This window comes from Mauremys reevesii, linkage group 2 (genome assembly GCF_016161935.1).
Source record: "Mauremys reevesii isolate NIE-2019 linkage group 2, ASM1616193v1, whole genome shotgun sequence".
In the NCBI taxonomy this organism is placed as follows: Eukaryota; Metazoa; Chordata; order Testudines; family Geoemydidae; genus Mauremys; species Mauremys reevesii.
In genome coordinates, this window is record NC_052624.1 from 43,820,509 (window position 1) to 43,841,980 (window position 21,472).

General features: G+C 40.3%; 1 protein-coding gene across 2 annotated transcripts; it reads left to right on the forward strand.

Moving 5' to 3' along the window:
- Positions 1-620: 620 nt before the first annotated feature.
- On the forward strand, positions 621-20,395 carry GTPBP10 (GTP binding protein 10). 2 transcript variants are annotated; one of them, XM_039526186.1, is made up of 10 exons: positions 621-801; positions 1,262-1,455; positions 1,551-1,642; positions 2,862-3,006; positions 9,417-9,490; positions 10,227-10,279; positions 14,022-14,129; positions 14,771-14,848; positions 16,721-16,844; positions 19,495-20,395. In XM_039526186.1, the coding sequence occupies exons 1-10, from the start codon at positions 769-771 to the stop codon at positions 19,695-19,697; spliced, it is 1,104 nt and encodes a 367-aa protein (XP_039382120.1). In that variant the 5' UTR covers positions 621-768; the 3' UTR covers positions 19,698-20,395. The 2 variants fall into 2 exon arrangements, with proteins under 2 accessions (XP_039382120.1, XP_039382121.1); XM_039526187.1 differs by having other exon boundaries at positions 670-801; positions 1,302-1,455.
- The last annotated feature ends 1,077 nt before the right edge of the window (positions 20,396-21,472 follow it).

Consider the following 21,472-nt stretch of genomic DNA (forward strand, 5'->3'; position numbering starts at 1 on the left):
CACTGGGAAATCTCCCACCAGTGCAGTTTCAGCAAAGACGAGTGTAAAGATGGCCTGTACCGTGTGCTTGTCGCTGCTAGAAGCAGCCTGGCCCAGTTTCACTCATATTTATGGGAGCTATTGTTCTTTGGGCATAAGGTTTTGTGGCATGCATCTGAAGAAGTGGGTTTTTTACCCACAAAAGCTTACGCCCAAATAAGTCTGTTAGTCTTTTAAGGTGCCACTGGACTCCTTGTTGTTTTTGTGGATACAGACTAACATGGCTACCCCGAGCCTTGATTGGTCTTTGGGGGATTTATGTTTAAAGCAGCACCTCCCTGCTGCTCGGGAGGAGGCATTTTGTGATCTGAGACAATTACACATTCCACCTTCCTTTTAACACTCTCGCCCACTGTCAGTGAGCAGCCAGGGGCTAACCCACAACATCCACAAGGCTAAACGCTCATTCCCCTTGTACCTCACTGTTCCTGCCCCACAGATCCCCTTCGCACCGCCCCTCCCTGCCCCCCCACACGCTGACCCTTCGCCACGCCCCCCCCAGCGCCCTATTCCGCCTGCCCGTCTCCCCTCGCTCCCCCCCCTCATCGCTCTGGGCCTGTCCCTCCTCACGCCGCCCCGCCCCTACGCATACACCACCCCTCCCTCCGCGCGGGCTGGGCCGCCGCACGCGCCTCTCCACGAAGGGGAAGCGCTACGACGTCAGTGACTGCGCTCGCGCGCCGCCTCGCGTCCCTGCTGCTAGGCCCGGGCTGAGGGGCCCTGGCCAACATGGTGTGGGGGAGCCGCGCGCTGCTCCGGAAGGTCAGCGAGCCCTGTGGCCGGCCGGAGCTCCCCGTGTGCGCGGGGCTGGGGGTGGCGAAGCGGCGCAGCCCTGGCGGGGGAAGGGGTCTGGGCCGAGTGGCCACGCTCGCTCCCCCTTCCCCCCTCTCTAATAGCGCCCAGCCCAGTGCTTGGTTTGCTGGGGAGTCCCAGAGCCTGCGGCCGGGCTCCGCGTTGCGTTACCAATCCTCCGGGCGCGGGGGCTAGGAGAGCGGGGTGTGCTAGGCGGCCTTGGCAAGCCCCCGCCGGTTCCCTCTCACAGCCTGCCCTGGAGCAGGGGAGGCAACTCGGGCGTTAGTTTCCTGAATTATTGTCTCACTGACGCTCGGTACGATAATGCCGTTTTGCCGGGGCTGGTGCCTAGGAGCTTACTGACAGTGTACGAGGGGAAGGCAGGCGGGGTACATAGGAAACACCAAGTTAACACTTCTTATGTTGTTAGTATGGCAACTTTATAGATAATCTGAGAATCTATGTGAAAGGAGGAACTGGTGGAATGGGGCATCCTCGCTTGGGTGGAGAAGGAGGGAGAGGCGGTGACGTCTGGCTTGTAGCTAAAGAAAAAACTACCTTAAAGAGGATTAAAGACAGATTTCCCCAGAAACGCTTTGTAGCTGGAACAGGAGCCAACAGTAGGTAAGGATGTCTTGTGTCCTGATTTATATTGTTGAACATTTGTAATCTGAAAGAAAAATATCCCTTAAGACTTTTTAATGTCTAACTTTTTGCAGTGTTCCTGCACTGAAAGGTGAAAAGGGAACAGACTGTGAAGTTGATGTGCCTCTGGGAATTTCAGTTACTTCCTGTGATGGGAAACAGATTGGTGAGGGCCTTTATTTTTCCTTTATTTTGAGATAGCAAAAAATAAGGTAGTTAGTGCACCCAGCAAACTTGACATGTCACTCTTCAGACCAAAGGCTCTTGTGAGATGGTTTATCTTTAAGATAAAATAGAAGGATTTATTTGTTTGTTGAGCCAAATGTGGGGAGACGGACTCACATGTGGGAGACTTCTGATGTTGGAGGCTCCTTCCAAAAGCATAGTTATAATTAATTTGTATCACCAAGTATAGTGCCAGGGACATGTTCTCGCAACAAGATTTAAAGGCTTGAAGCCAGGTTGATTTTACAATGAGCCATTGAATTAGTGTGTGACCTTGGAAAGGTCACTTGTCCACTCTGTAACTCAGTTATTTGGTCTATAAAACTGGCTAAATTTCAAAATCTCTGGGATTACCCAAGATACTTTCAATAATTAAAAAAAAATTAACTATTGTATCTATCCAATCCCCTGTTTACTGGGGATTGGACCTGCTTTGAACAGGGGGTTGGCCCAGATGACCTCCTGAGGTCCCTTCCAACCCTGATATTCTATGAGTCTATCTAAAACAGTGAAAAGAATTTCACAGATTATCAGTGCAAGGCTCTTTCTCAAACTATAACTTTGAAGTTAGAGAGTACTCTTCTTTTTGTAGTTTTCAGGGTTTTTTTTATTTTTTTTTGGTTAAGTGTTAAGCAAGATTCAAGTATGATGTAGGTAAGGTGACAGAATTCGCAAGTTTAAAGTATTTTTGACTAACAAGCGATTATAACCAGGGCTAAAAATATCAAAACTACTGATAACATGCAGCTTTTCTTGGTTTAACCCACATCCAACTACATGATACAGTGTGGTGATGTTGACCACTTAAAAGTAATACTTTGGGAGATATAGTATATTGAGCTTACATGCAATTAGTGTTACTTTCTTTTTGGAATCATGTGTATGTTAGTGTCAACTACCACTTTGACCATACCGTGTATTCATTTTCTAGGGATAACTCCAAAGGGAAACTCTACCTAATGTAGTTATGTGGTGTTAGGAGTTTGAAATATCTGACTCTTGACAAAGAGACATGCACCATGCCCATCAGTCCAAGGGGTTTATATAGAAACTAGTGGAAATTCTCCTCTTCTTTCATTGACAGCACGTTTACCTGGTAATTGCGAATCTTAACTGTTGCACAACAGCTATATTTTCTGACTAGTGATTTTATTTTTCAGGAGAACTTAATAAAGCAGGAGAGAGAATACTGGTAGCTCGTGGAGGTATTGGTGGCTGTTTGGTTACAAATTTCTTGCCTGTGAAAGGCCAGATACAAACAGTCCATCTTGATTTGAAACTTATAGCAGATGTTGGCTTAGTTGGGTGAGTACTGGAATCTGTTACCTGTGAATTGAACATTTAGGAGTATAATTTAAAGTAATACACTTCAAATGAGGTGGGAAGGGGAATACATGTGAATTGAATTCTGCTTCTTTTTGAAAAACTCATGACTGAGCCTCAAACTGCTACTTGTTTTTTGCTGTTAAAATGAATTATCAGAATGGATTACTCATGGTTGGATGAATGCAGGGCTACTGGTCTGAATCCAGGTGAGGTTGATGATGACATTACACGGCTGTTCAGTAGTATATGTGAAATGAATTGGGAATCTCAAGCAAAGGCCTAGTGGACTGGTAGCTGTATTGCAAAAATTGTCATTACCAACCAAGTACTGGCACAAGTGGGTCTCCTTAATATTTATTCTTTGGCATTAAAACTAGATATGGAATCAGAAAAGCATCCTTGCATGTTGTTAGGAGAGTATGGAAAACCTTGAACTATGGCCCTTCAGCTTCATTTGCATTTAATCTGGTACTTTTCACTGCCATTGATAAAAAGAAAACAAATTTAATTGGTTTCTTTAGGAAATATGAAGAAAAGCATCTAATGCACTAAAACCACACAAACACTGTTTATTAAGAACTCATTAGGTTTTTTCCCTATACCTTGTGCACAGTGAGTTACTCTTAAAGTTTTTATGGGTGCATAATGAGCAAAGTACTTCTAGATGGAAATGTGCAGATATGTTTACATTGGATGTTTGTTTGAAAACTTGAAAGTAAGGTTGATATTTTGCTATCCATCTTCAAGGGTTATGTGATGTTACAAAACAGGGTTGCTTGGCTCCAGTCCTGCAAACACTATGCATGTGTGTAATTTTACACATTCAAGGAGTCATACTGAGCTCAGTAAGATTCCTTATGTGCATAATTCTTTGCAGAGTTTTATATGTGAAAAATGTAAATATTAGATGGTTTGGGCTACCTCATGGATACCTATAGTTACTAATGCTACAAACTTTTTAAAATATTGTTCTCATTACTTTTGTAAAGATATAAGAAGCTGGTCTTTTGTTTTAATATTTGGGACATCAAAATTCCCTGACAAATTATGTATTGTGAATAACAACAGGAAGAATAATATATGTTAGTAGTCTGCATCTGTGCCACTTAGTATTCAGAGGCCATGTCTCTTTATACCAGGGGTCTCAAACACGCGGGCAACATGCAGCCCGCAAAGTTATTTCCTGCTGCTGCCAAGCTCCCCCTCCCCGCCACTCCCCCCAGCTCACCGCATCCCCTCTACTTTGCCTACCTCCAGGTGCTTCCTGCTGCCTAACAGCTGTTTGGTGGTGCTAGGCTATCCAGGAGGGAGAGGGGAGGAGGTGGGGCGGGGATTTGGGGAAGGGGTTGGAATAGGGGCAGGGTGAGGACTTTGGGGAAGGGGTTGGAATGGGGATGGGAAGAGGCAGGGCAGGGCCTCATGAAAGGGGTGGAGTGGGGCGGGGGCTTTTGTATCCTTATATGTAAAGGTGTCAGTGATGCAGCCCTCAGGCCAATGTACTGATGTTGCGCTCGTGGTGATTTGAGTTTCAGATCCTTGCTTTATACTGCAAAATATCAGGAGGCACAGTAACTTATAAATATTTATTTCGGATGTGTGGCATTCAAGCACAAAAACTTAGGGAACAACTCATGATTCATGGTAGGCTTTTTATTAAGGTCTGAAGAGAGTTTTTTTTTTTAAATATGGATTCTATTGAATGGATTTGCAGGGGTCTGTGTATACCAATGAAAATGCACTAGTTAGTTTCACTTGAGTTTCTGATCTGAAGTCAATTTCAGTTTCAGGCTGTCATGTATTAACACAGTGCTACAATGTACTGTAGTGGAATGCATTTGTTTAAACTAGGACCATTGTTTAAAATTCTTAAGCCAGATCTCTTGGTCTTAGGTTTTGTAAAAGCTCAGGGCGGGTTACAAATCCTAAATTTTGGTTCATATTTGAGCTGACAGGTTTTCATTAAAAGCATAGAAAGAATCATTATTAATGAAGAATGTGAGTCAAACTCTAGTGCTTGTACTTTGATCTTTTTTTTTAGTATGTTGCTTTTACTTCAGCGTATACACAAGTGCTTTGCTATTAGATCAGACCAAGAAATCTTATTGTCTTGAGAGAGGATCATCAGGTCTGGGTACAGACTGTGAGGTACAAGAAAGGTTGCAATTGAGCTTCAAAGAGAATACGTCAAGCCTTGATAGAAATAAAATACTTCCTTGAAGAAATGGAAGGAGTAACATTCTGAATTGTCTATATGACTTCTTCAATCATCAGAGAGCATTAAATTACCTCCATTAACTTTCCTATTATAAAAAAGTCAGTTTCTTCCATTGTAAGGAATAAAGCCTTTAAAATATCAGTTTTTTTAATTAGTTGGTGTCCCTCTTGCTGTTTAACAGAGTTTGATTTAATTAATTTATGCTTAAATTCACAGCATGGTGAATTCCTCAAGCAATAATGCATTACTGGGTGATAAAGAAAAATGCCTCTCCCTGTGGGCTAGCAGACTGCAAGACCATAGTCCTATTTTTATACTACACTCCCCTCCCCATAGATTCCTAATCTTCACACATTTTTGATCATGTGACTTTTAATATCTATTTAGGAACTTTGTTTATCAGAGATTTACTATTGTAGTGAAATATAGTGCAGTGTGATGGTCTGCAAATTTGACTTAAACCAAGGTCCCTTATGAACTTCTCCTTCTATTGAGTGACTAGGAACTGTGTTCTGTTCCTGTGGCCATGCTTGAGGTTTGATTTTTGAGTAAGGCACCTAACTGTGTTTTGTAACTCCATTTAATCATGGGTAAAATGGGACAAATGGGATTAAAGGCACTGGAAGTTCAAAGTGGTTATTTTGAAAAGGGTTATTTCTAACTCTTAAGTGTGGGTCTGTTCTGTAAAGTATGTAAGGGAAAAATGGCACTGCCTGACTCGGAAGACCAGTTTGCTGTCTGTGTTCAGTTGTTGCTGCTTTCTTATGTGAAAAGGGTTTGGGGAACATGGGAGGCATTGCTATAGTCAGCGCCCTGCATAATCGACTGAGATCTCGGAGCATGAACTAGGAGGTTTTTTGGTTTGTTTTTCTGGTTCACTCATCAATAATAATACCTATCCCTTATACAGTGCCTTTCATCAGTAGATCTAAAGCACTTCACAGCCTTTAATGGATGTAGCCTCACAATACACCTGGGACGTAGGGAAGTAATATTATCTGCCTTTTTCAGGGGGGAGGTAAGGTGCACAGAATCTGTGACTTGCCCAAGATCACACTGGAAGTGTGTTAAATTAACAGAACTGTTAACTTAGTTCCAATTTCATGACCACCTGTAGAACTGTATTATCTTCAATCATGTACTTAGTGATATCTGTGCAACCCTGTAAAAGGCAGTAGTAGCAGAAGTGCAAATGAAGATGGCATTTCACTTGTAGAATCTTCTATTACTGGAATGATACATGTACCAGAAAGAACATGACTTAAATTTCAGCTACCAGGCTGAGTTTGCAAGGCTATCAGTTAGAAAAAAAATCATTTTACTTTTCAAATGAGCAGTTGGGTATAAAAGTCAGACGCAATAAACCTGGAACCTCATAATGCCTTTTAAACTAATCCCCTTTGGAGAGTATAATGTTACTTAAAGCCGTTACACATGAAAGTTTGTCACACTTTCAGATATTTCATGCTCAGACCTCGGGAGCGCTGTTGAGTTTACGGGAAAGATAACCGCTTGGTTAAAATGATGACATTATCCAGTAAACTAAGTTTCACTGTAAATGAGTTCATCCCTGAAACCTTCAGAAAGTCTTTTAATTTGTCTGCATTCTTATAAACAGTTGTAATGGTTTTCAAAATTGTGGGGAAAAAAGAAAGTTTGTATAAAACATTTACTGTCTGAATTACAGAAACTTAGAGGTCCCAGCCAAGACTACACTTAAAATTTTTTGCAGATGACGATGCTGGGGGGTGGGTTGCAAGCAGGTTAGAGGATAGGATTAGAATTCAAAATCTCCTTGATACACTGGAGAACTGGTCTGAAATCAACAAGATGAAACAACTTGAAAGAGACAAGTAGAAAGTACTATGCTTAGGAAGGAAAAACTAAATGTACAGATTGAAAACTGAGACTAACTGGCTAGGCAGTGTTTTAGTGAATCTCAAATTGAATGAGTCAACAATGTGATGCTGTTGCAAAAAAAGGCAATGGGATATATTAGCAAGCGTGTTGTACATAAGACATGGAAGGTAACTGTTCTTGTATACTCAGCACTGGCAAGGCCTCAGCTGGAGTAGTGTCCTGTTTTGGACACCACACCTCAAGAAAGATGTGGACAAATTGGAGAGAGAGTCCAGAGGAGAGCAACAAAAATGCCAAGAGGTTTAGGAAAGGTTTAAAGAACTGGGCCTGTTTAGTCTAGAGATGAGAAGGCCGAAGGAGGCCTGGGAACAGTCTTGGAATATGTAAAAAGTTGTTATAAGGAGGGTGGTGATAAAATATTCTGCAAGTCCACCAAGGGTAGGACAAGAAATAATTGACTTAATTTTCACCAAGGGAGATTTAGGTTTGATTTTAGGATAAGCTTTCTAAGGATAGGTAAGCATTGGAACAGGTTGCCTAGGGAATCCCCATAACTGGAGGGTTTTTAAGAACAGGTTAGACAAACACCCGTCAGGGATGGTCTAGGTATACTTAACACTGCCTCAGCAAAGGGGAATGGAGTAGATCACATCAAGAGGTCACTTGCATCACTACATCTCTGATTTCTAAGATCAGGGCCCCATTACACTAGGCGCGGTGCAAGTACATACTAAGGCCTGCTCTACCTTACGGGGTTAGATCAAATTTAGATGCATTAGGTCGATTTAAAATGAATGCATCAACGCAACCAACCCCGTTCTGTCAACCTAAAGGGCTCTTAAAATCAACTTCTGTACTCCTCCGCAGTGAGGGGAGTAGCGCTAAAATCAACTTTGCTGGGTCAAATTTGGAGTAGTGCGGATGCAAATCAATGGTATTGGCCTCTGGGAGTTATCCCAGAGTGCTCCATTGTGACTGCTCTGGACAGCACTTTGAACTCCGATGCATTAGCCAAGTACACCGGAAAAGCCCCAGGAACTTTTGAATTTCATTTCCTGTTTGTTCAGCGTGGCAAACTCAGCAGCACAGGTAACCATGCAGTCCCTCCAAAATTGTGGAGCGTAGAATGTTTCTACGCTCGCTCTATCATCTCCATCCCTGAGGTTATCACAGATTAGGAGGGAAAAAATGCACTCACGATGACATGTTTTTCCGAGCTCATGCAGTCCTCCCACACTGATAGGGGACAGCTTAATGCATGGAGGCATTCAGTGGCAGAGGCCAGAAAAGAATTGACTGTGAAGAGCGGAGGCAGGACGTAATGAAGCGTCTGTTGGAGCTACAGAAAAGCCAACAAGACACAGACCTCCGTTGCATCCACTGTATAACCGCCTACCCTCCTCCCCATGTTCCATAGCCTCCTCACCCAGACACCCAAGAACCCAGTGGGGAGGCTCCAGGCACCCAGACACTCCACTGCAGAGGATGGCCTAACCAACAGAAGGCTGTCATTCAAACAGTTTGCTTATTGTAGCCAAACTAAAAATCAATGTGGCCTTGTCCTTCCCTCCTCCCCTCACCCTATCCAGGCTACCTTGTCCATTCTCATTTATTTTTTTTAATTAATAAAGAATGGATGGTTTGAAAACAATAGTTACTTATTTCGAAGGGGAGAGGGTGGTTGGCTTACAGGGAATTAAAATCAACAAAGGGGGCAGGTTTGCATCAAGGAGAAACACACACAACTGTCACACCGAAGCCTGGCCAGTGATGAAACTGGTTTTCAAAGCCTCTCTTCTAATCGCCCTGGTGTCTGGTGCAAAACTATTGTCTGCCGTTGCTTTCACAGATGGAGGGGTGACTGATGACATGTACCCAAAACCACCCGCGACAATGTTTTTTGCCCCATCAGGCATTGGGATCTTAACCCAGAATTCCAATGGGCAGCGGAGACTGTGGGAACTGTGGGATAGTTACCCAGAGTGCACCACTCTGTAAGTCGATGCTAGCCACGGTAGTGAGGATGCACTCCACTGACGTAATGCGCTTAGTGTGGACATACGCAATCGACTTCTATAAAATCAACCTAATTTCATAGTGTAGACATACCCTAACAGACAGTTCCTGCTCCAAAGGGTTTAACAGTCTAAATAGTATTAATTTGTGGGCGGGGAGAGATGCCCACTTTAGATTGTCAGAAACAGAAAAATAATAGAATTATATCTTTGCCAGTGTTTATTTAACTCAGTAGTAACTCATATGTAAGTGTGACATAAATAGTTACTCATTGTGTAAATCCCAACTTTCCTTCTAGATTTCCAAATGCAGGAAAATCCTCTCTGTTAAGCAAGATTTCTCATGCCAAACCTCAGATTGCAGATTATCCTTGTAAGTACAAACTGCATTATTTTTCATTGCTGTAACATTACTTGAGAACATAGGCCTTTCCTATGGCTTGACTGAACAACTTTTAAAAAAAGAACTGGAGAGTAGGAGCTGCCTACAGTTGCTGGGCTACAGATCTTATCTACCAAATATCATTACTCTTTGCCTTTATCTCACTTCTTTCACACCTCATAAGAGACAGCAAGAAAGACAGGTAGCTTCCCTAGAGCACCACAATAATGGTGCTCTGTTCCTGTTACTTCTGTTTTCACATGAATCTTTTGTAAGTTCTGTGGCACTAAGTCTAAAGCATGATAGAAGCCGTGAAGAGGCCACAACTATAGAAATTTTGTTTTTAGTTGTTAGTTTTGTGAGCTCAGTGTCCTGGGGGGACAAAAAGCAAAAATTGAAGCAGTAGCTGCTGTATGATCAACATGGTTAGGGGAGATGAAAGCAATGAGGGAAAAGTTAGTGGTGTTGGCCTAATTTTCAACAGTAGTCTTAATTTTCAAAAGAGGTTTGGTTGATATTTACTAGGATTCATATCTGTTACATTATACTGTAGTACTCTCCGATGTAACTTCATAATGTCATTCATAAAAATATATTATAATGGAAATGTTCCAAAGGAAGGCATGAGAGTAATTAGGTCCAATAGATAAGAGGCATGAAGGTTTTATAATGTTAAGCACTGTATATTAAAAGTGACTTTCTTTTCGTTCTCGTCCTGCCCATCCAGTCACAACATTAAAACCTGAACTGGGAAAGATCATGTATCCAGATTACAAGCAGGTTGGTATTGAAAAGCAATTTAATTTGTTATACATTTGGGTATAATGGCTAGTTAGATTCATGTCATTACAGCCTGTCGTCTTCTGCAATAGACCTTAATCCTGAATCATGCTTTCAAATATCTATTTTCTTTGCTTAAGGATGTTACTGCAGTATTTTCTATGCCAATAGTTAATGGCGCAAAAAAGGAGAAAGTAAAGATGGTTCCCTCTTCTGTTTCCCTTAACAGAGGGAACTGGGATTCTGTAGTAACCAGCTAATAGTTCATCACCAAAATGTGGTTAGCTTTCTTCTCCTTTTGGTTTCACATCTAACAAATGAGTTTCTCTAAGTTATTGAATATAGTGATAATAAAAAAAATACAGAAGTACCCAGTATTTAGCATGAATCAAAACTGCAACCTTTTTGTCATCAAGGGAAATCCCAAATGGTCAATGCCTTCTAGAACTAAGAAAATTCTGGCTTGAGAGTTGCCATCTTTTATCTCCAAACTTGAGTTGACTATGCAGTAATTTGGCATATAATAGGTTCATTTCTGTGATTAGGGGAGGCAGAAAATTGGACACACATTTTGAATGAAAATCATTCTGAGTTTAAATGGCATTTCTTAGGAAACAGTAGAAACATGTGGGTTTCATTTGTTTTTAATGCCAAATTAAGCATTTCAGTAACATTTTTGTCTGGTAATGGGTGCGTGTAAACGTGTGATGTGACCCAAATTGTGCACAGAATTCACCTAGATTTTAAAAAACACCGCTGAATTTCACATTATTCAGTGTGTATTCTTATGAATAATTGTCCTGGAAATATGAAGAGCCACAGCTTCAAAATGCAAGGGAGACTTTTTTTAATGTGTAGATTTTTATAATGATTTAATCAGCAACTTATGAGAAATACTCTTTACAAACCAGTGGACTAAGAGCTTCAGAGCCAGTCGTTCATCATCTGAGTAACACAACACCCTTGTATTTTAGTTTTTTGTATATTAGAAACTATTACATTACACTGATTTCATGTCACATGTACTCCAAAGACAAGGCAAAAAAAAATTACTGTGTGCCTACTTCATTTTTCCCATCTCTGCACAATCTCCTTCTCTGGGCCTTAATTTTGCATTCTGATCTCAAACTTGTCAACTCAAGTTTGGTGTGAAGGTCCTGTTGAGGTAATTGGGGATTGCACAAGATTCCCTGCCTCTGGGTTCTAATGCAGGATCAGACACCATGTTCATGTAGGACATTCACACATTTTGCTTTTTCAAGCTTGTATCTTTGATGTGTAAAAATATGAGACACATGCAGTACTGTGCTTGTCATTCCAAGATTAAAGATGCTCATCAAAGATTTCTGATGACTTAACCACAAGAGCAAAGTTCTAAGATGTGAAAGTGGAAAACTGTTTTTTTTCCTTTCAGAAACAGGAATGAAGCAACTATCTTAGAGGACTGAGCAGTGGCCCTTTAATCTTTTTATTTAAACTGAATTTTACTGCCATGAAATGACTGAGAATTTAAATATTGTACGTCCTGTATCTACTGTTTCCCTGGCAGCTGATATCAACAGGTCACTGTTAAAGGATTGGAAAAATTAAAATACATATTTTAGTAATTGATCACTTCATGCCTGATCAAAAAATTATCTTGGTTAATTTAATATGAGCAAATATGTAGCATGTCTATTTTCTTGTTGCCTACTTTCAACATAGCTAATATACAAATAGAATTAACTGGTGGTCTAGTATGTTGGTATCCTGTGTACCCCCCAACTCCCACTGACTTCACACAATCAAGCCCTAAATGCCACCAAAGGGGTATATGTAAATTTCTTGATTTTTTTTTTAAATAGTAAAGTACCCTAGTGTTACCTATAAAAACATGTTTATTATATAAACTGTCCTTTTCATCTCTTGCATATTTTGTCATTGTTTGTTTGTTTTTTTATTGTTAGAGAAATACAGGAAAAGCAAAGAATTTCGATTTTTCAGCTCAAACTGTTGGGTTACAAGAAACAAAACTAAAGCAACCATGGAGCAAAAATTAAACAAAATTTGTCTGGTTATGTTTTGGTTGCTATTTGTTTTTAAAGGGTAATCTTATTTCTGATTGGTCCTAATACTACTTGTTTGTTCATGGAAATCGTTAGTTTATAAACAGCTAAATACTGGGAGATGGCAATTTTAAACAGATAACTAACTACAGTTGATTTTTAGTCCCTAGCATATTGGTTAAAATAGTTTATAAAATGGGCATTATCAAGTAAATAAATCTGTCAGGTCCAGATTCTCCTTGTGTACAGACATTCATTTTACCTGCACAAATTTGGACTAACCTATCCTGATTAACTGAAAATCCCGTAGAATATTTATACATCCCTGTAAATCTCCCAGTATTGTGAATAGATAAGAGCAAAAGTCTACCTTTCCATGGACAAGCCCCAGTAGGAATTGTGCACACATCTAAAGGCAAAATGTGTCCTTGAATTTGGAGGTTAAATTGGCAACTTTTAATAATTTTGAGAAGAAATCAAAACAAGATAGGCCTTTGCTGCAGATAACAGGATCTGTTTTTAATCCCAAAAAGGAACTGATCTGCCAGGAATCAGTAACTTATTTTTAATGGCCATCCTCTACCAAGTGGATAATTACACGCCCCAGGGATGAAATTTTTTCTAGTCTATCAATGATCAGATACCAGCAACAGTTTATTTGCTTGTATAAGTAATTTGTTTTATTTGATAGGGAGGAAATGTAAAAGTAGTGTGTGATAGTGATGTGCTAGCACCACCAAACTCCATCATACTAGAAAATAGATTTTTTTTTTCCTGTACATTTTAACTTCCATGGATTGTTTAGTATAGGCAGTTGAAACTTTATAGCCTTTTAATATATTTCCATGTACGTTTAGACGGAGAATCCCAAAGCAGGGTTTGACATATTTAGCAAACACCTACTAGCCAAAGGCCAGTATAAAGGTGAGTGAAGGTGGCGTTCACTGGCAAGATATTGGGGCAACATCTTGATAGAAAACCTAGTCGTCAGTTGCTGGGAAAAGGCAAGGGTGCAGGGATTCCTGCCAAGTGCTGGCCCTGAGCTCTTGTCAGGTTTTCATCCTTTATATCAGCTTCTGGTTTGTAGGTGTTGGATAGGTTTGAAGCCCTTAGCACTTTTATTTTTCTAGATTGCTGAGAACTAGTAAATATATACAGCAGAACCCCATTTATCTGATCTTGGGACTGGGCCAGATCAGATAATCAAAAATCAGAAAAACTGGAGAATGGGAGAGTGCAGTGCTGCAGCCCCATTTAGTGGCCACAGGGGAGATCACCTCCTTTTGGATTGTCCAGTTATGGTCCTTCTTTGAGCAGGGGGTTGGACTAGATGACCTCCTGAGGTCCCTTCCAACCCTGATATTCTATGACAGCTGGATAATGGAGGGTCAGATAAACAGGGTTCTACTGTAGATGGCTGAGCACCAGTAATGCTGCTTCAGGAGAACAGCAGAAACTTGTAGCCCGTTATTTGTCTGCTAAAGCAGACTTCTGATGTTAGGCTTTAAATGTTTTGCAGTTGCTTGTAAATATTGCCAATGAGCTGGTTCTTACCACTCAAATGACAATTCTCAGAAATAAATAGCTACAAAATAAGATCCTCATAAAATAAGCATGCCCAGAATACTTTTCTGTTTGTTTGGTTTTTTTAAAGTACTTTACCATTTTTTTTCTGACATCTTCATTTATCTTCCTAGGTCTCAGTAGCCGATCTTCCAGGATTGATTGAAGGTGCACATGCAAACAAAGGAATGGGCCACAAATTCCTCAAGCATGTAGAAAGAACCAAACAGCTTCTCTTTGTAGTAAGTAAATATTATAATTTAAATAACCTGTTAACTTTAGTTTTTTATTCTGTTTAGCTTAGAGATTTTATTGCAGATGGCTTTGAAAAAATATTTCCTTCATAATTGTCTTGTATTATTTTTACTCTAGATGCTGTTGTAAACAAATATAATTTTAATATAGTATTTAGACTAGAAATCTAACAAAATGATGGGTATTATGCTGATGAAGGCCATAGAGATACCTAAATAGATCAAGTATCAGAGGGGTAGTCGTGTTAGTCTGGATCTGTAAAAAAGCAGCAGAGTCTCCTTTGGCACCTTGTAGACTAACGGAAGTATTGGAGCATAAGCTTTTCTGACGAAGTGGGTATTCACCCATGAAAGCTTATGCTCCAATACTTCTGTTAGTCTATAAGGTGCCACAGAACTCTTTGTCGCTAAATAGATCAGAGGCTTTTATAAAGATTGCCTGTTACTCAACAACATAAAAAGGTTTCTAGCACAGCTCAGACATTAGGTAGCCATTGTGCAACAAGATCCTCTTAAAACAGACCAAAAAGCCATTCTTGGGCCTGGATATCTTGGAAAAATGGGTGATGGTCCTCTTTCTTTTCCCCTCCCGCCCAATGCTTTTTGTGTAACTTTACAATTCATTTTAGGTTGATGTTTCTGGGTTTCGGCTATCTTCAAAAACTCGATTCAGAACAGCTTTTGAAACTGTACTGCTTCTAACACAGGTAACTTTCTATCTTTTCAAATGTTGCCTCTAATACTGTATGTGAAGAAAGAATAGCTAAAACGTGTGTAAACTGACTGCTAGATTAGTAGATAAAGCTACTGAGGATCCAGTGTGGTTGGTTAATCCCAGCCTTTTAAGATTGCTAGCAAAAAGGAACTTTTCTAGATGTACTTAAGGCAGATGACAAAACTTTAGACATAGCTGTGTCCTCATTAACTTCTGCTATATCTGTAAGGAGATGCTCCTGAAGGCCAAGCTGAGTGAAGAGCCAGAGCTCTTCAGTCCCCAGATTTAGCTGCCTTGTAAGAAGTGGAAAACAGGTCATCTGCTAAATCTCTGGCTTTTGCTCTGTCCAAACCATGAGGTAACTGAAGGTATGTGTATGCTACTGCAGCACAGCTATGACATTACAGCTCTGCTGATGTAGTGCCATAAGTGTAGAAGCTTTCTACATCAACAGGAAGGGTTTTTTTCCATTGATGTAGTTAGTCCACCTTTGTAAGAGGTGGTAGCTAGGTCAACCAAAGAATTCTTCTGTTGACCAAGCTGCATCTACACCCGGGGTTAGGTCAACCTAACTATGGTGCTAAGGGTGTGAAACTTATTTCACAGCCTTTAACGACATAGTTAGGTCGATCTAATTTTTAAGAGTAGACTAGGCCTGAGTCTTAGGAGCTTGATGAGATATCAGTCTTCAACTTTGCAAAGCCCCTTCGCTTTTTGGGGCCATATGCAGAGTCTCATGGCCTATCCTGCATTCTTCAGTTATCCCCACTGACTAAATTCAACTACATCTTAAAAATTATTTTTCACTGTCCCCCCTCTCCTGTTCTGTGACTTCCAATAATATATTTGTTTCCTGTTTCAACTTATGCCGCAGTACAGTCCTATGCTGCATGATTCACAGTTAGGGATGATACCTTTGATATAATGACAAGATCTCTCATATGGCATATAAAACTTAAGAATAATAAATTATACAACAATTCCACGCTCTACAAATGTTGTTGGCCTAAGATTTGTCTCAGAGATGGGCTTCACAGCACAGTTAGCTCGAGTTATAACTCGAATGTTATCCCTAACTCCACTCCTTTTCACACACAATTCTAGCTCAAGTTAAGTGGTGTGTTATGCTCAAGCTAGCTGGTTTATTGTGGGGGTAGGTTGAAACTTGAGTGATGCTCGAGCTAATAATGCAGTGGGAATGCAACAGCTCAGTTACAGCAACTCATCCTATCACTCTGTAACTCCAGTGGCCTTGTCTACATGGTGCACTAGTGCACACTAGAGGGGTGTGAATTCTAATGTGTACCAATGTGTTGCACGCTTACTGGCCTGTGTAGATCCTGCTCGTGCACACAGGCGGGGTCTATGTGGGTTTGTAAGCTTGTAACATATTGGTGTGCATTAGAATTCACACTGCTGTAGTGTGCACTGCTGCACAATGTAGACAAGCCCAGTTTTGACGCTAGTAGGCTAGCTTGAGTGCAGTGACTCAAGTGTACCAACTCAAGCTGTGAAGATAAGCCCTGAGAGATTTCTGACCAGTAACTTCAAGAAATTAGTAGATGCTTCTGTATATGTTAATACAGATGTGAATAAAAAGAACAAATCTGTCATTCTACTTCACAAGAGAATGAATCACAATGGTGCAGGCTGTGTACCTACAGTAAATGCATTTAAATGAGTTGACATTCTCAAACTGTGAATACATCAACATTGAGCACATCAGTAGATTTCAGTGCTGTAGTGAACGCTGATTCTTCAGACAGTTAAACAAATGAAAGAGGAAAACATAAAACCAGAAAAATGTTTTGAAGTAAAAAAAATATATATATTTTTTACAAAGGCAAATTAACTTTGTTTTAAGGAGCTAGAATTGTACAAAGAAGACCTTCGGACAAAGCCTGCACTTCTTGCCGTTAATAAAATGGATTTGCCTAATGCACAAGATAGCTTGAATGAACTTATGAAACAACTACAGAATCCTCAAGGTAAACTAACCTAATGCACAGTAGCTTCTTATTTATAAGAAGTAGATTGTAATTTACCTTTTGTAAATATTTGTGGGAGTATCTGTTAGCTGATGATATGTTGAACAATAGACTAAGCAGAGAGTCTTCATTTTTACCTAAAATTTATTTGGAAAGTTTGAGGCCCCCCGTGTCCCTCTTTTTGGCTGCTTGCTCTATCTATTTTTAAACTCTAGGTTCCTGACTGACTTTAGCCAGGAGATCTCAAGTATTACAAAAAGATGGGTATTCACTAAACATTCTGTATGAAAACTTCATTTATAAAGGGTCAGCAGTTGCAAGGTGTGACCATGGTCGCTAGAGGGGCCGCACTGAGATTGCAGTTTGCCCTGATTGAGCAAAGAATGGGGCAGACAATCCCCAAAACTGGTGGTTATTCTAATAATTTAATTTACCAAGCCGGCAACAAAACAACTTCTACAGTACCTTACTGGCTATGTAAAAGCCCAAAACACAGCTCCCTTAGAGCAGTCCAGCCCTGGGCCTTCCACCCAGTCTAGTCTAGTCAAATATGGTGAGGATTACTTAGTCTTTTTCACCATATCTAAAGTTCTACCAATCCCAAGAGATCAGACACATCACCCACTAAGTCAATGACTATTTCAGATCTTACCCAACTACATGCTTACTGCCAATTCTTATTAACTAAACTAAGATTTATTTATTTTAAAAAAAAGTGATTATGGTTAAAAGATCGTTATACAGATATGAGTAAAGGTCTTAGGTCAGTTTCATAGTAGAGATGATAAGCTGCTGAGTTGCAAAAAGTTCTTTCGGAAACAGTTCTATGGGTTATAATCCAATAGATAGTCCACGTACAGAGTCTGTATAAATTCTTCCATGAAAAATAGCAGGGTAATCTAGACTGGCGCAGAAGACCTCTGTCTTACAACTCAAGCTTTCCTGACCAAACTTAAGCAGATCTGAGATGACTGGATCAGGCCCTAGAGTTCTTTTATAGATCTCTGGCAGGCTACTATAACCCCTTGACACAGATAACACAGTGGGCATTCCTTGGGTGAAGAATAGGTAATATACATGGTTGCTTTGAAGTCCGGACATTCCTATTTCCTATGTATAAACAGGTAATTAGTTGCATTGATTAGCATAAGGCCACGAACTACCCAAAGGTTCATTAGTAGTTTACTACAAACTTCAAAGAGAAATGTAGACAATGATATTTATACCCAAGTTTCATCTAAATGTTAATATATCATTTTGATCTCTAAATCAGTAGAACCTAGTAATAGAGAGGAAGAGAAATTTATCTGCAAGATAATCTGGTTACATTGTTAACATCTAATAAGATATAGGAAAAAACAGATGCGTACAATCAGTATCTTCTAATTCCTTAACAGTATAAGTTTACGTTTCAAAGCTCTAGTCTATCTAACATGGCTTTGTTAGCTATTTGTAAGGAATGGCTCTAATTACCATATATTATACTTTTCTAAAATGCCTTTAAAGGTGGAATTTGGCTCATTTAGCCTCCTGGTTGCTTAACCCTTTCTGGCTCAGTATCACATAAAGAAAGAAATGTGTTCTTATAAATCTCTTCATGGCAACATCCTGGGTTCACTGACATCAATGGCGAAACTCCCATTGACTTCAGTGAGGCCAGGATTTCACCCTAAATCTGTTCAGGATGCAGTCATAACTTTATCCAGTCAGCTGCTCTCTCAGTACTATAAACCCAGTATAAGAGTTTTAGCCCTGTTGGAACATAAATAGAATTGGGAAAAAGTACTAGTAAATACACAGTTGTGATTATTCTGGGTTGGCAAGGAGATGTTGGAAATTGAATGAAGCTTATTAGGTCATCTAGTTAATCAATTATTTAAAAGTAAAGCTTAAAACTAGTCAGTTCCTACATTTAGGAGCCGTATCCTGTTAGTGGATAATAGTGTCTGCTGGTTTTGTTGTTAGAGTAGGCAAAAATCCCAGGACAGAAAGACTGAAGCTAAGATCCTCATCTGTGGCTAGTCCCTTTAGGCAGGGTATAAGGCTGGAGGAACAGCCTGGAAAATGCCTTAAAGCCCTGGTTCTGGGTAGGGGAGAATTCCTCCAGAACAGGCACAGCGGAAGACAATAAGGTTGTCTTCTGAGGACCTCCTTCCAAGCCCTGTGGCTTGGGGGTCATTGTCAGGAGCAGAGCCGCAGTGCTTCAGAGATTCTGGGCAACCTTAGGTAGGCTGCTGTATCTTAGATCACGCGCGCGCGCTATCTGAGTTACAGAGGGGTTGCTCTAGCATCCTGGAGCAGATCAGAATTCAAGAAGAGGTTCACACATCTACCACCTCTGGGCTGAGAGTTGTGTGCTCGCCTCTGAGAGGTGCAGGCCTCTCAGAGGTGAGCACACCTAGGAGTGAAAATGCACTATAATTCAAAAATAAAACTGCTATTGCACATATTTCTCTTCTGAAACTGTCTCTCTTTAAATTTGGAATCTTTCAAAATTTGTTTTGAATTATTCCAGTCACAATATAAAAGGGTATTATGTTCATCTATCGTCTAAAATTCAACTAATAAAGTCCCAATTTGGTAAAGTTTTATGAATGCTTTATGGTATAAAGAAATACTGTGTAATAACTATAAATATGCTCTGTTTCAGACTCTTTACATTTAGTGGAGAAAGAGCTGCTTCCACAGAGCACCATAGACTTTAAGGATATTATCCCTGTATCTGCACATACTGGAGAAGGAATAGAGGAATTAAAAACCTGTATAAGAAAATCACTAGATGAAGAAGCAGAGAAGGAGAATGAAGAATATCAGAAAGAGAAACTTCGTATTTTACAGACTTCAGAAGTATAACATAATTAAAGGAGGGAATCCGTTCTTGGATATTGGATCAATCTTTATGAACATCTGAGTGGATGCTAAATTTGTCTTTTGTCAGGAATACAGTCCTCATGAGATTGAACTCGACTTCATAGTTCTGACTCTATGCCACTATCAATTGAACCTTCTTGTTTTGAAAGCAAATCTGGAATCGTATCTGACACACATTGTAAGAAAGGGGAAATTTAAGAAAACTGTCTAAGAATGTGTAACGAATAATATCCTGCAGATGTACAGTGAATTTTCTAAGAAACAAATACATAGTCTTTTATACAAGTGGGATATTTTTTTTTGTTCTTAAACTTATAGGTATTCTTTATTTCTTACCTACACACACCAAAGCCTTAAAGGAGAGTCCTTGAAATTGGGATTTTGCTTGATAATAGACTGAGCATGTAAAATAGCGTATTGTCATGAACACGGTACATTGTGGAAGAGCTTTAGTTTTTTCTAAAACCCTTTTAGTTTTAAAAGACAAGTGCTAGGATAATCACTACACTTATGTGGCCATCAACAAACTGCCCAATTTGTTTCCTATTTTTAGTCACTTTGACCATCTATTTTGGAAGTAGAGATTGGCCAAATAAAAGTACTCAGAGAACATAAAGTGCTAAATGGCTCGAATATCTTTTTTTTTAATGCTTCTCAACATATATGAAATATAACAACAAGCATGTGGATCATTTATGTTTGTTCTAGGCTTCCATTTCTCCCTCACTGCATAAATTCTCTCTGGTTCCTTAGTGTAGGCGAGATAGGGAGCTTGTTATGCTTTGATTCTATACTAGCTACAGCCCTAGTAGAATGGAGAGCAACCTGAGTGCTGCTTTAAACTCTGCTAGCTGGTAAAAATCCCCCATGGACTGCCTGTTGTGCTTTTGTAGGAGCTGGGTAGGCTGGCTGTATTTCTGTTGGGAAACTTCCAACAGGGATGTGGGCATTCTCTAGTGCTTAGGGGCTGCAGTTGAGTGGAGCAGAGAATCTGGCCTGCACTCAAACATCACTCTGTATTTGGTTATCTTATGAATAGTGCCCTACCAAATTCACAGCCCATTTAGATCAATTTTACAACTAGATGGTTTTAAAATTGGCCAATTTCACATTTTCAGCTGTTTATGCCTGAAATTTCAAGGTGGTGTAACTGGGGGGCTCCTAACCCAAAAGGTACCCAGAAGTGGGTTTGACTTTCTCTCTCCCCACCCCCTCCTTCCCCTTGAGCTGCCATGCAAGGCAAGGAAAAGTCCTGTCCGTCCCCAGCCCAGAGGGGACTCGCAGCTAGGCGCCCCCTGGCTGAGGTGCTCCCAGCAGCAAGGGGGAAATCAGACTTCATGGTCTGACACATTTTTCGTGGCCCTGAAATTGGTAGGGCCCCACTTATGAATTGGTGGAAATCTGAATTGAGCCATAGGAGAGAGGCTGATGTGGGGGCATGGAAGAGCAGGGCATACTACAGGACTGTCATTCTTCATTTCTACTCTCACTGTCCTCTGCTCACAGAAGTAGAGGAAGGCATGGGGCTAGAACTACCTTCATATTACAGAGGGGTAGAAGATTAAGTAAAAATGACCAAGATGTCACAAGTCCCAATTCCACATCCCCTGTCTTAATTGTGATACACGCTTCTTCCTTTTACTTAAAAGTGGGTAGGTCATGTATCTAAGCAACAAGTGAGCATCCTATCTTGGGAAAGAACTGTGCGTGTCTGAGGGGCAGTTGATGTTCCAGGTTTTGTATAATGAACAAACATT